The sequence below is a fragment of the Macaca thibetana genome, chromosome 11 (genome assembly GCF_024542745.1).
Source record: "Macaca thibetana thibetana isolate TM-01 chromosome 11, ASM2454274v1, whole genome shotgun sequence".
Taxonomy (NCBI): Eukaryota; Metazoa; Chordata; class Mammalia; order Primates; family Cercopithecidae; genus Macaca; species Macaca thibetana.
Window position 1 is genome coordinate 106,648,662 of NC_065588.1, and position 14,249 is coordinate 106,662,910.

A 14,249-nucleotide genomic window follows, 5' to 3' on the forward strand; every position below is an offset into this window, starting at 1 on the left:
GGGGGAAGTAATCTGCCAAAAACCCCATTATTAACTAATGGGAACTCCAGACAGAACTCCTTACTTTTTTTTTTTTTTTTTTGAGACTGAGTTCCGCTCTGTGGCCCAGGCTGGAGTGCAGTGGCATAATATCAGCTCACTGCTAGCTCCGCCTCCCAGGTTCATGCCATTCTTCTGCCTCAGCCTCCCGAGTAACTGGGACTACAGGCACCCAGTACCACGCCTGGCTAATTTTTTTGTATTTTTAGTAGAGATGGGGTTTCACCATGTTAGCCAGGATGGTCTTGATCTCCTGACCTCATGATTCGCCCCCCTAGGCCTCCCAAAGTGCTGGGATTACAGGCGTGAGCCACCATACCTGGCCCAGAACTCCTTACTTGTTTTCTTTAAAGTCAGGTTTATTGAGACATGATTTACAAAGTAAAATCTTACTTTTTCATGTGTAATGATGGGTTTTGACAAATGCACATGGCTGTGTAAGCACTGCTACACTAAAGATACAAAGCAGCTCTATCACTCCTTCAAAACTCCCTCATGCCCTATAAAGTCAACCTTTGAGAAAGGAAGCCATAGGTGGGTTGCTAGCAGAGAAGTAATGTGAGCTTACTTCACTTAAAAAGGATCAAGCTGGTTGCTAGTTGGAGAATAAACTTGTTGGAGAAGGAGCAATAGTAGAATTAGGGCCGGGCGTGGTGGCTCAAGCCTGTAATCCCAGCACTTTGGGAGGCTGAGATGGGCAGATCACGAGGTCAGGAGATGGAGACTATCCTGGCTAACCTGGTGAAACCCCGTCTCTACTAAAAAATACAAAAAACTAGCCGGGCGAGGTGGTGGGCGCCTGTAGTCCCACCTACTCGGGAGGCTGAGGCAGGAGAACGGCATAAACCTGGGAGGTGGAGCTTGCAGTGAGCTGAGATCCGGCCACTGCACTCCAGCCTGGGCGACAGAGTGAGACTCCATCTCAAAAAAAAAAAAAAAAAAAAAAAAAAGAGTAGAATCAGGAAGTTGGAATACAAGAAAATGATACAGTGGCTTGGAATAAAGTTAGTAGAGGTAGTGGCAGTGAAAAGTTCATAAGAAAAACTTTATAAACTTGGCCAAATGCAGTGGCTCACACCTGTAATCCCAGAACTTTGGGAGGCTGAGATGGGAGGATCACCCGAGGTCACAAGTTCGAGACCAGCCACGCCAACATGGCAAAACCCTGTCTCTACTAAAAATAAAAAAAAAAATAGGCCGGGCGCGGTGGCTCAAGCCTGTAATCCGAGCACTTTGGGAGGCCGAGATGGGCGGATCACAAGGTCAGGAGATCGAGACGACCATCCTGGCTAACACGGTGAAACCTCGTCTCTACTAAAAAATACAAAAAAAATCGCCAGGCAAGGTGGCGGGCACCTATAGTCCCAGCTACTTGGGAGGCTGAGGCATGAGAATGGTGTGAACCCGGGAGGCGGAGCTTGCAGTGAGCTGAGATCCGGCCACTGCACTCCAGCCTGGGTGACAGAGCAAGACTCTGTCTCAGAAAAAAAAAAAAAAAAAAAAAAAAAATAGCTGGGTGTGGTGGTGTGCGCCTGTATTCTCAGCTACTTGGGAGGTTAGGCAGGAGAATTGCTTGAACTTGAGAGGCAGAGGTTGCAGTGAGCCAAGATCGTGCCACTGCATTCGAGCCTGGGCGACAGAGTAAGACTCCATCTCAAAACAAACAAACAAACAAAAAAAAAACTTTATAAACTAAATGACAGCAAAAAACAGTTACAAAGCCACTTTTATTCAGTATCTATTTAGTTAGAATAAGTAATGTTTACTAGGTGATCTAAATCAGTGATTTCAAACAGTAAGGGAGGGGCATGATGTATATGTATAGTAATTTTACATTTGGAAAAGAAAAAGAAAAAAAAAAAAAAAAGACCTTACCAGTTGAGAAACCCTGGTCTAAAGATAAAGCTTATGTAAGTAAGAATCAAGAAAGGGAGATATTTGAGAAGGGAAAGGGAAATACATCACCTCATCGAAGTCTCCTCTCACAATATGAACATCACCAGCCAGAGTCTTCAGATAGTCATAACTCTCTTTGGTGCAAAGGTTTCCTGTGCAGAGAATGTGCTGAATTTTTCCTGGCACCAGGAGTTTTTTGAATTTAGCTGGCAAACTGTTGCACCGGTGTGGGATGTGCAGATCTCCTAATACCAACACCAACTTTAAAGTGTCAAGGGGAGATAAAGCATAATGTTAAACATAATGTCAAAACAAAATAGTCTCTTCCTGTAAGCCCCTTTTAAGTCTCATAAGAGATCCCGAATCCCAGAAATTATTCATAGAGTTCCTATCATGACTATTTATTTAATATCAGAAGCTGAATCTGTAGGTATTTTTCTTCAGGTCATCAGCTTTGGGATAGGTTTCATCATTGATTGTATAATGACAATTTAAACAGACATACTTACGGTAATGTACTTTTTCTAAATCAATCTTATTTTGGTTGTAAACAGTTGTGTATATAAAATGCAGGCAATCATTCTATTTACCAAGAGTGAAATCGAGCATTCTAAAGTGATTCAGAGACCTATAAATACACTGAATTTTAAAAATTACAAAATATAAAGTATACTACTGGGCCCTACAGAATTTGGCATTTTTAAAGACTGATATGGTAATTCATATTTCTGCAGTTGTAACATGAAATATTAATCCCAGAAACATTAAAATAGTTAATAGAGAAAAATTAATTCTGTAATTTATCTGTACTAGACTGACAACTATTTGCAAGCATAGTAGCCAAAATTTGGCATTTTTGTTACTTCAAACTATTAGGCATACGTTACAGAGATACACAAACAGCCTATGTTTCAGTTTCATCGAGTAAACGTGTGCTTTTGAATTATAATCTTTGATATCTTCACTTCATTATTAGAAGTCCTCACTGTCATACTTTTTTGGTCTGGATTAAATTGCATATATACCCTCGGTATAGTTCCCCAACTTAAAAAAAATTTTTTTTTTCCACAATCTTTCATGTATATTAGAGCATTAAAACAAAAAAGAGATCAGCTAAACAAGTGATAAATTTAGCATAAGGTGGTTTAGAGCTGCAACACAGATGACAAAAGGAAATTTTGCTTTTAAATATACAAGAATATAAACCCCAATCCTGTAAAATTTTAATTTAAAAATTTCAAGATTTCAGAAACATTAATTTAGTCATTTAATGGAATACTGTTAGAAAGATCATTTAAAAATAGTATCTGTCTGGCTGAGTGCGGTGGCTTACGCCTGTAATCCCAGCACTTTGGGAGGCCGAGGCGGGCAGAATACTTGAGGTCAGGAGGTCGAGACCAGTCTGGCCAACATGGTAAAACCCCGTCTTTACTAAAAAGAAAAATACAAAAGTTAGCCAGGCGTGGTGGCAGGCACCTGTAATCCCAGCTAATTGGGAGGTTGAGGCAGAAGAATTGGTTGAACTCAGAAGGCGGAGGTTGCAGTGAGCTGAGACGGCGCCACTGGCACTCTAGCCTGGGCAACAGCGTGATACTCTGTCTCAAAACAAACATACAAACAAAAAAAATAGTATCTGTCCTCCAAAGGACAACAGAATCAATTTCTTTTTTTTTTTTTTTTTTTTTTTTTTGAGACAGAATTTTGCTCTTGTTGCCCAGGCTAGAGTGCAATGGTGTGATCTCAGCTCACTGCCACTCTGCTTCCCAGGTTCACGCAATTCTCCTGCTTCAGCCTCCCGCGTAGCTAGGATTATAAGCACTCGCCACCACGCCCAGCTAATTTTTGTATTTTTAGTAGAAACAGGGTTTCACCACCTGACCTCAGGTGATCCACCCGCCCTAGCCTCCCAAAGTGCTAGGATTATAGGCGTGAGCCATTGCACCCGGCCCAACAGAATCAATTTCTTCACGATGATCAGTATAAGCACCTTCATTCTATACAAAATGTTTTCCTTTACAGATATTCCATGCATAAATGTACATGCCCTTTAACTGCTTTTAAAGGCATGATGATTCTTTAATATTAAGAAAACATTAAATAGCTAATAGGATAAAACAGTTTTGCCACTGCAGACTTTGTAAATGAAAATTAATAAAAAAAAAACCCAAAATGTGTGAAATTAAAATGATTACCAAAAGAAGCTTGATTCATCTTGCAACAAAAATTAAAATTTTGCAAAGAAAAGGAACTGTTATCAGGACACAGAGTTATCAGGACATAGTTTGTAATCTCAAAGTAACACAAAGTTATGAAATTAGCACACTTTAAATTGTTAAATAAGATTCTTCTTTATAAAGACTAGTTTCAGCAAGTATTTGTTCTATGACCTATATTAATTATTTCAATGCAGATCTCAGTAGACAAAACATCTGTAAAACTAAAAACCACTGAATTTTCCACCCTCACTGGTAAGCAACATAAAAGTACCTGGGTATAGAACAATCCTCATTTTAGAAGGGGATTCCTTCTGATGTGGATTGAAGTACATAGTTAGTATGGGAATCTCGCTTTGAGAAAAAGGTAAAAATAATAGATTTCTATATTTAAAAGAAGAAGAAGAAGAACCACCACAACAACCCCAAACTCATAAAAGGGTATATGTCTACAACAGGTTGAAATGTTTGGTACTAATAATGAATGAGCTGTTTAATCTGAATGTACCAGAAAGAACATTAGTAAGACATGGTACTTTATAATGATTGATGACCTAATTCTATAAAGTACTGTGGATTATCCCCAAGACTCAAGACTATTAGCAGTCTAAAGATATAACTGTATGAATGACCACACAATGATTTCAAATTAGTAGGGATCCTTACTAGGACAGAATCCTCTGGTTTCCTGCTGATGACAAAGTTATGGGGAAATAGTGTTACATAACACGTGTCATACTTTGAAACATGTTCCTGCCCAAATTCCACACGTTGACAAATCGGGATAGACATAGATTATAGAGTCCTTTAAGAAAGCAAAAGATCCTGGAAATGGCAGTCTTATAACCAACCCAATAAAAGCGTGGGAATTTGGTTACTTCCTTTCAACAGACCTTAAAAGGGTGAGAAATCCAGTCAGTAAACAGCCACCCAACCACCATTGTTAGTAGGAGCTAAGTGAAGAAACTTACTCTGTGCCCAGCCTTAGTGGAATGAAGAAGTTGATTGCAGACAGGGGGGATGAAAAAAAAAAAAAGGGTGAAACATGACCAATGTTAAAAGAAAGCAACAAAAAAATCAAAAAAAGGAGAACAAAAAACCCATACCAAATGAGCAAACAATTGTTAATGATTTCTGAGTGTTATGAAAGAAAATGTTAAAAATCAGCTGTGCTCAAAACAATACCAAAAGAAACATTTGCTTTATTTTTGAACATGACACACACACTTTTTAATAAATTTGTCTTGTCAATTTTTTCTATTTTTCTTAATCTTGTTCTGTACCTTGACTTCCATCTCTGTTTTCCATTCTGTTTAGATTTTCATAAGGTTTTATAAAATAATGAATTTAGATTTCTACAAGACATTGTGGAAAATTTATCATCAGTAATAGCTTAAAGGCTAACATTTTCTGGATTCTTAGGGTCTTATTGTTCAAGTACATGGATTTTAATTATCTTACATTCAAAATTCTAGTAGCTGGAAAATTATGCTGCAGCTAGGTGATCTTTTGTAGCTGATGCAACACAGCACCATGAATACATTATCAAGTGATGAATAAATCAACTAAAGGTGAAGACAAAATAATAAAAACAAATACATTTGTCCAGGTAAAACTGGACCTTTCCCACACCTGAATTTGCCGCCCACAGACTCTGGACACTGTACTGAGTGTTGAACGTCTGCATCCTTTGCCAAATAAAATGCTTTTAATCATTAAAGAACTGGCTAATGCTAAATTTTTCCCAGTTCTATTTCATACGAAAAATGATGTTCCAGTACAACTACCCTAAATAAGAGGGCCCACCTTTCAAACAACTTAAGAAACATTAATATTTTGAAACCATGGCAAGTAATTATGTCTTCTCCCATGGATAGGTGTCTCGAAATTACTGTAAACTGGATTACTTTAAATTGGAGTCTGTTTAGAAGCAAAAATTATTAAGCGAGATTAAAGATTTTAAAGACGCATGCACCATAAATCTTTGGCTGCCACGTCTGTAAGTCCCCTCTTGAAAAGGCTGCTTGTCATGCAATAGTAATAATCTTAAAAATGCATGGTTTCAGGCCGGGCGCGGTGGCTCAAGCCTGTAATCCCAGCACTTTGGGAGGCCGAGACGGGCGGATCACGAGGTCAGGAGATCGAGACCATCCTGGCTAACACAGTGAAACCCCGTCTCTACTAAAAATACAAAAAAAATTAGCCGGGCGAGGTGGTGGGCGCCTGTAGTCCCAGCTACTCGGGAGGCTGAGGCAGGAGAATGGCGTGAACCCGGGAGGCGGGGCTTGCAGTGAGCTGAGATCCGGCCACTGCACTCCAGCCTGGGCAACGGAGCCAGACTCCGTCTCAAAAAAAAAAAAAAAAAAAAATGCATGGTTTCTTTGGTTTCCTTGTAAAAATAAAGAAGAATGTAATAAATGTCTATAAGAGGTAGACGTCCCTTTACAGCCAACCTCCATCAACACAAATATGAAGATAATCACAGCTCCATTTCAAACAACTGACTTTTTAAGAGTCAAAGGCACCTTTGAAAATATGATTACAGGCCGGGCACGGTGGCTCACGCCTGTAACCCAGCACTTTGGGAGGCCGAGGCGGGTGGATCACAAGGTCAGGAGATCGAGACCATCCTGGCTAACACGGTGAAACCCCGTTTCTACTAAAAAATACAAAAAACTAGCCGGGCGAGGTGGCGGACGCCTGTAGTCCCAGCTACTCGGGAGGCTGAGGCAGGAGAATGGCGTGAACCCGGGAGGCGGAGCTTGCAGTGAGCTGAGATCCGGCCACTGCACTCCAGTCTGGGCGACACAGGGAGACTCTGTCTCAACAAAAACATACAAACAAACAAACAAACAAACAAAAAATGTCTATAAGAGGTAGACGTCCCTTTACAGCCAACCTCCATCAACACAAATATGAAGATAATCACAGCTCCATTTCAAACAACTGACTTTTTAAGAGTCAAAGGCACCTTTGAAAATATGATTGCCGGGCGCGGTGGCTCACGCCTGTAATCCCAGCACTTTGGGAGGCCGAGGCGGGCGGATCACAAGGTCAGGAAATCGAGACCACGGTGAAACCCCGTCTCTACTAAAAATACAAAAAATTAGCCGGGCGCGGTTGTGGGCGCCTGTAGTCCCAGCTACTCGGGAGGCTGAGGCAGGAGAATGGTGTGAACCCGGGAGGCGGAGCTTGCAGTAAGCCGAGATCGCGCCACTGCACTCCAGCCTGGGCGACAGAGCGAGACTCCGTCTCAAAAAAAAAAAAAAAAAAAAAAAAAAAAAAAAAAAAGAAAATATGATTACAGGCCGGGCACGGTGGCTCACGCCTGTAACCCAGCACTTTGGGAGGCCGAGGCGGGTGGATCACCTGAGGTCGGGAGTTAGAGACCAGCCTGACCAACATGGTGAAACCCCGTCTCTACTAAAAATACAAAAATTTAGCCGGGCATGGTGGTGGGCGCCTGTAATCCCAGCTACTCGGGAGACTGAGGCAGGAGCTGAGGCTTTAATCTGGGCGGCAGAGGTTGCAGTGAGCCGAGATCGCGGCACTGCACTCCAGCCTGGGCGACAGAGCGAGACTCCATCTCAAAAAAAAAAAAGAAGAAAAATACGATTACAGCTATAAGCCCTCTCTAGTAGAGGCCCCCAATTTTTATGTAGGAAGGTCTGAGGGGCACCAACCTACTGGGGGTGAAGGGGTGATTGCTTGAAGGTGGCTGGAGACTAGGCAAGTCTCCAACACCGGCATTCTCCCCAGAAAAAATGTATATATTCATAAAAATTTCCTAACAATTTCAAGGAGTTCACACATCATTAAGGAATCCTACCCTAAAGGGGCGTAGCAACCCGTGGAAAGAAGTAGTTCCAGCAATTGCAAGCGCCAAATCCCGCCCTCTGAGCGCACACCTGTTCATTTCAATGGCAGCTGGATGTTATTTCAGGGGCGAAGAGGGTCGTTTATTCCCTTTCCCTAGATGGGAAACTTAAACGGGTACGAAATTCTGCTCGCTACTTCCCGTTCTGCATTCGAGAGGCCAGCTTCCACCACTACACCCCAACCAGCGGGAGATGCTTTTTGCGGGAAAGGAGTAAGAAACGTCTGGAAACAGAGGAGGACCGTGCCCCTATCCCCGGAACACTCGAGGCATAGAATCAATGGCCTTCCCTGGCTCGGGAGTGCGGGTCTCGTGACAGGTCGGGCAGCTTAGATGGGCCTTTTTACTCCTTGGATGGCCTCTGGCCCCTTGGGGCCAGGATACGAGACCTAGGCCAGCCGCACCCAGAGGTGGCCGCTCCCTTCCTTCCCTAGCCCTCTTCCTGGGCCTTTCCCAGGCCAGCGCGTAGGCCCTGACGCCGAGGCCTCCGGGATTTCCCAATCCCTCCTCCTGGGACTCCCCACAGCTCCCAACAACGCAGCACCCCAGCCGAGAGCCAGGCCTCTGTCGCCACAGCTGCAGCCCTCACCATCCTGTCACCGGGCTCCGCTCAGTCACCACCGCCGCTGCCGCCCTCTTCCTCAGGCTCCTCGGCGACCCGCCTACTTAACCGCAACCAATGAGCACAGAGGGCGACAGAAACTGCCGTACGGAGGCCCGCACGGGCCCTTCCCCGCTGTAAAGCAGTTTGAGAACTTGTGGAGGCGGGGTGGTGGAGTGCAGAGACAAGATCGAGAAGCTTCGAAAAGCGCGGGCAACATCCGGGCACCTGGGCCGTCGAGCTGAGGCGCGCCTTCCGGGCCTGCTTTTTAGAGCGTGTGGCAGCCATGCTGAAGTGCGTGATGAGCGGCAGTCAGGTGAAAGGTGGAGCGGCCTTTGTTGTCTTCCCATTTAGCAGAGGGAAAAGCAGACGTTAATAGGTCGTCCCTACCGTCGTCTAATTTTTCCTCTTTGCCTTTATGTGCAAGGACTGAGGACGCACGCCCTGGCCACAGTCCCACCCACTTAAGGTCCTGTTAGCTTCTGAGGGGAGCATGAGGACCCATCTCGTGTTACTTAAAGGCAGATGTAATATGGGTGGTATCCGGGAAATAGGGTTGTACCATGGGGCCACAAACTCGGGAAGCTGAGGACTGCATGGGGAGGAGTTGAGATAAAAAAATAATGCTTGGACAGTAAAAGTATTTTTTGTGCCAAGAGAAAAGCATTAACCTGTTTGTTTTTTTTTCCCCCAGATTCTACCATTTTTTAAAATGTTTGACCTTGGAAAAGTCACTAAATCTCTTTGGGGCTCGGTCTCTAAAACCGAAACGGGGGTAATGAGCACCTTGTCACAGAGTTTGTTTGGAGTCAGTGAAATGGAAATGCATGTAAAGAGCCCAGTAATAGCTGGAATGTACAAAAACTATTAGTATTGTAAACGGCGCTTTCAAAATGGAAATTAGGCCGGGCGCCTTGGCTCACGCCTGTAATCCCAGCACTTTGGGAGGCCAAAGCGGGTGAATCACCTTAGGTCGGGAGTTCGAGACCATCCTGGCTAAGATGATGAAACCCCGTCTCTACTAAAAATACAAAAATTAGCCGGGTACGGGGTAGGCTCCTGTAATCCCAGCTACTTGGAAGGCTGAGGTGAGAGGATCGATTGAGCCTGGGAGGTCGAGGCCTGCTGTGAGTTGAGCTCGCGCCACTGCACTCCAGCCTGAGTGTCAAGAGTGAGACTCTCTCAAAAAAAAAAAAAAAATGAACATTAACAGTGTCATACGGGATCAGACTAGTGTGTTTTCCCGCCCTAAATGTGTTTTGTGGTGGGGAAGTCTGGCTACCCTCAAACATCAGAGATGTATGTTGAATACCCCTGATTTCTCACTCATGACTTGTTGTGACTTCGATATCAAGCTATTAAAACCTCTTCAGATTATCTTCTCCATGCACTGTTTTCACAGTTTTTGGGGGAGTCAAATACATTTATCTGAATCAACTTGTAAAATATATTAGTATGGAAACTGGTTTGCCACAGTAGCTCCATGTAACACTGTAAACATATAGAAGGATGAATTTCGGTCAGTTTTATCATTTCACATACTACAAATTTATTGAGCCCTTTCTATGTGTCTGGCATTTTGCCAAGGGTATACTGTATAAAAGTAATATAGCATTAGTCTATAAGATACTGTTCTTTTTGAATTTCTCCAGTCCTCTGAATGCTGAACTAGTCTTGTGATTTGTTTTCATTGTTAGAGGGAAAGAATATAAGCATCACCTTTCTTTTTCTCCATAGTATTTGGGAAAGCAGTTCAAGCTCTATCACGAATTAGTGACGAGCTCTGGCTAGACCCATCTAAAAAAGGTGTAAGTAAGAAAGTTAATAGATCATGTATTAAGGCAAGAGGAGGTGTTTAAAGATCCCAGTCCAGATTGAATGTTAACTGGGAAATCCAGAAGTTGTAATTATCCCTTTCACTGTTTATCTTTATTTTACATATCCGAATATACTTAGAGCATAGTAAAGTTGAAAATATGCAGATAAGCTTGATTAATTTAAACTGGAAGTCACAAGCTGGTAGTCAAGAGACTGGCTACGGTCTGCAGGAATGTTTGTTGGCCTGTACTGTTTTTGTTTTTGTTTTTTTTTAATTTGAAATAATTTCCAACATTTAAAAATTGAGGCCGGGCGCAGTGGCTCACGCCTGTAATCTCAGCACTTTGGGAGGCCGAGGTGGGTGGATTACCTGAGGTCAGGAGTTCGAGACTAGCCTAGCCCACATGGTGAAACTCCGTCTCTACTAAAAATATAAAAATTAGCCTGGCATGGTGGTGGGCACCTGTAATCCCAGATACTCGGGAGGCTGAGGTGGGAGAATTGCTTGAACCCAGCAGATGGAGGTTGCAGTGAGTGAACTGACATGGTGCCACTGCACTCCAGCCTGGGCAACAGAGTGAGACTCTGTCCCCCCTCTCAAAAAAATGAGAGAGTCCAATTTTTCCTGCTTCTCATGAAAATTCAGAAGACCTGACAGTTTTGGGACTGCATTCATTCCCAAGTGGAAGTAGTTGGCTGAGACTGAATAATGGTTTCCTCCCTTAGACAAGGTATGAGACCACCAATATGCTGTAACTCCCTTATATACATAATGGCCTTCTGCCATTTCACACATTAAGGTTAAGGCCCATGACTGGGCGTGGTAGTTCACAAATGTAATTCCAGCACTTTGGGAGGCTGAGATGGGAGGATCACTTGAGCCCAGGAGTTCGAGACCAGCCTGAGCAACAAAGCAAGACCTTACCTGTCTCTACAAAAAATTTTTAAAAATTAGTCCGGTGAGGTGTTGTGTGCCTGTAGTCCCAGCTACTTGGGAGGCTGAGAGGAGGGAGGATTGGTTGAGGTCAGGTGTTTGGAGGCTGCAGTGGTACCGTTGCACTTCAGCCTGGCCAACAGGCGTTTTTTTTTTTTTTTTGAAAAAGTAAAAAAATTAAAAGAAAGTTAAGGCCACTGTAGGCATTTACTATTTTATGTTTTCAACATGCAAACTTTTAGATTTAACACGTATATGTATTCAATATAACAGATATACATATATGTATACACCTATATATGTAGATATATATACATGTAGGTACACCTATATATGTATATATAGGTGTATAATAAATGAACAGACTTGTCCTGAATGTCATTTAAACTATCAAGTATATAATATAGGTTATGTCCTGTATATATATAGGTGTACATGTATGTATATATATGCAAATTCAATACAGACTGTATAGGGCAGTCCATAATTAACATCCCATGTTCTTATTTGAACACATTTAACTGTGATGTTAAACATAATGAAATTTTCTGAATCAAGCTATTATTTAAAGTTTATTTTCTCCTAAATTTTTTTAAAATAAAAAAATAGAGGTGAGGTCTTGCTCTGTTGTCCAGGCTGGTCTCAGACTCCTGGCTTCAAGCCATCCTCCTGCCTTGGCTTCCCAAAGTGCTCGGATTACAGGTTCATGGGAGCCACCGTGCCCAACCTCTCCTAAATAGTTTTTATCTTATTTTTCTAGCTTGCTCTACGATGTGTGAATTCTTCTCGGTCAGCATATGGATGTGTCCTGTTCTCTCCTGTGTTTTTTCAACATTATCAATGGTCAGCTTTAGTGAAAATGAGTGAAAATGAACTTGACACAACACTGAATTTAAAATGCAAATTAGGAATGAAGGTAAATATAAGTGGCCCTGATTTTCTCTTATTCTGTAGAAATATTCATTATATAGGACATAATCTGTATTCTATACTTAATAGTTTAAATGGCATTCAGGACAAATCTGTTCATTATTACTATTATTTTTGAGACAGAGTCTCACTTTGTTACCTAGGCTGGAGTGCAGTCGTGCAATCTTGGCTCACTGCAACCTCCTCCTCCCAGTTTCAAGTGATTCTCGTGCCTCAGCCTCCCGAGTAGCTGGGATTATAGGCTTGCACCACCATGCCACGCTAATTTTTGTATTTTTAATAGAGATGAGGGTTTCGCCATGTTGGCCAGGCTGGTCTTGAACTCCTGACCTCAAGTGATCTGCCCACCTTGGCCTCCCAAAGTGCTGGGATTACAGGCGTGAGCCACTGCACCTGGCCAAGTCTGTTCATTTATGAATGCGTATACTTTTGTTTTTAAAATGAATCAATGGTGTTAAGTATGTGTTTAATATGTATATTTCTGTTACAGTCAATTTTGCCCATCTTTAGATGTCTGAATTCCCTTGAAAGAAATATAGAGAAGTGCAAAATATTCACCAGATCTGACAAATGCAAAGTAGTTATTCAGTTCTTCTACAGACATGGTAGGTATAATTAAAAGTGGTTTAAAATACAGGGTGATCACGAACTCCTGGCCTTAGGTGATCTGCCTGCCTGCCTCAGCCTCCCAGAGTGCTGGGATTACAGGCGTGAGCCACTGCACCTGGCCTGAAGTATTATCTTCCCTGTCACTGTAGAAGTATTGTAAGATGATTGGTATTTCTTTTTTTGACTTGTCAGTGGCACAAGCTTTGCCTGCATACAGCCTAATTTTTTCAAATATCTATATGAATTCAAACAGTTGGTTGTTCTAAAATTTACTAGCTGCTCGATTTTTTATATATATATATATATATATATATATTTTTTTTTTTTTAAATTTTGAGATGGAGTTTTGCTCCTGTTGCCCAGACTAGAGTGCAATGGCACGATCTTGGCTCACTGTAACCTCCATCTCCCAGGTTCAAGCGATTCTCCTGCCTCAGCCTCCTGAGTAGGTAGGATTACAGGCATGCTCTACCACACTTGGCTAATTTTGTATTTTTAGTAGAGACGAGGTTTTATTTTTTTTTTTTTTTGAGACGGACTCTTGCTCTGTCGCCCAGGCTGGAGTGCAGTGGCGCGATCTCGGCTCACTGCAAGCTCCGCCTTCCGCGTTCATGCCATTCTCCTGCCTCAGCCTCCCAATTAGCTGGGACTACAGGCGCCCGCCACCATGCCCGGCTAATTTTTTGTATTTTTTAGTAGAGACAGGGTTTCACTGTGTTAGCCAGGATGGTCTCGATCTCCTGACCTTGTGATCCGCCCACCTCTGCCTCCCAAAGTGCTGGGATTACAGGCGTGAGCCACCGCGCCCAGCCAGAGATGAGGTTTTACCATGTTGGTAAGGCTCGTCTCAAACTCCTGACCTCAGCTGATCCGCCTGCCTCAACCTCCCAAAGTGCTGGGATTACAGGTGTAAGCCACTGCTCCTGGCCATATTTCTTAATTTAATCTTTTTTTTTTTTTTGAGACGGAGTCTCGCTCTGCCGCCCAGGCTTGAGTGCAGTGGCCGGATCTCAGCTCACTGCAAGCTCCGCCTCCCGGGTTCACGCCATTCTCTTGCCTCAGCCTCCCGAGTAGCTGGGACTACAGGCGCCCGCCACCTCGCCCAGCTAGTTTTTTGTATTTTTTAGTAGAGACGGGGTTTCACCGTGTCAGCCAGGATGGTCTCCATCTCCTGACCTCCTGATCCGCCCGTCTCGGCCTCCCAAAGTGCTGGGATTACAGACTTGAGCCACCGCGCCCGGCCTCTTAATTTAATCTTACATTTATTATAATACATTTTTATTTCAGCATTTATTTATAGTCTTTAAATTGTTTCCTATAAAATACTAATAA

At 42.9% G+C, this 14,249-nt stretch overlaps 3 protein-coding genes and 1 non-coding gene across 10 annotated transcripts in view; 1 reads left to right on the forward strand and 3 right to left on the reverse strand.

The window, feature by feature from the left end:
• GPN3 (GPN-loop GTPase 3) overlaps positions 1-14,249 on the reverse strand; it is a 637,401-nt gene that overhangs the window by 42,567 nt on the left and 580,585 nt on the right. The gene's annotated exons all lie outside the window — the stretch shown is intronic.
• Positions 1-14,249, reverse strand: part of VPS29 (VPS29 retromer complex component) — a 444,410-nt gene that overhangs the window by 3,012 nt on the left and 427,149 nt on the right. Inside the window, exons 1-3 of one of the 3 annotated variants that reach the window (XM_050749947.1) lie at positions 7,978-8,064; positions 5,120-5,131; positions 2,005-2,196 (exon numbers count right to left, since the gene is read on the reverse strand). In XM_050749947.1, coding sequence (XP_050605904.1) covers positions 2,005-2,196; positions 5,120-5,131; positions 7,978-8,064 — 291 coding nt within the window. Of the gene's footprint in view, positions 1-2,004; positions 2,197-5,119; positions 5,132-7,977; positions 8,065-8,614; positions 8,705-14,249 lie in introns of those variants that run through there. The other 2 variants (XM_050749946.1, XM_050749945.1) reach the window with 2 other exon arrangements.
• LOC126931895 (small nucleolar RNA SNORD50) lies at positions 2,344-2,413 on the reverse strand. Its single transcript, XR_007718003.1, has one exon. It is a non-coding gene; the product is annotated as a small nucleolar RNA SNORD50 (small nucleolar RNA).
• RAD9B (RAD9 checkpoint clamp component B) overlaps positions 8,712-14,249 on the forward strand; it is a 41,719-nt gene continuing 36,181 nt past the window's right edge. For 2 of the 5 annotated variants that reach the window (XM_050749803.1, XM_050749804.1), the window contains exons 1-4: positions 8,712-8,949; positions 10,364-10,434; positions 12,139-12,294; positions 12,799-12,913. In XM_050749803.1, coding sequence (XP_050605760.1) covers positions 8,913-8,949; positions 10,364-10,434; positions 12,139-12,294; positions 12,799-12,913 — 379 coding nt within the window. In that variant the 5' untranslated portion in view covers positions 8,712-8,912. Of the gene's footprint in view, positions 8,950-10,363; positions 10,435-12,138; positions 12,295-12,798; positions 12,914-14,249 lie in introns of those variants that run through there. The other 3 variants (XM_050749807.1, XM_050749805.1, XM_050749806.1) reach the window with 3 other exon arrangements.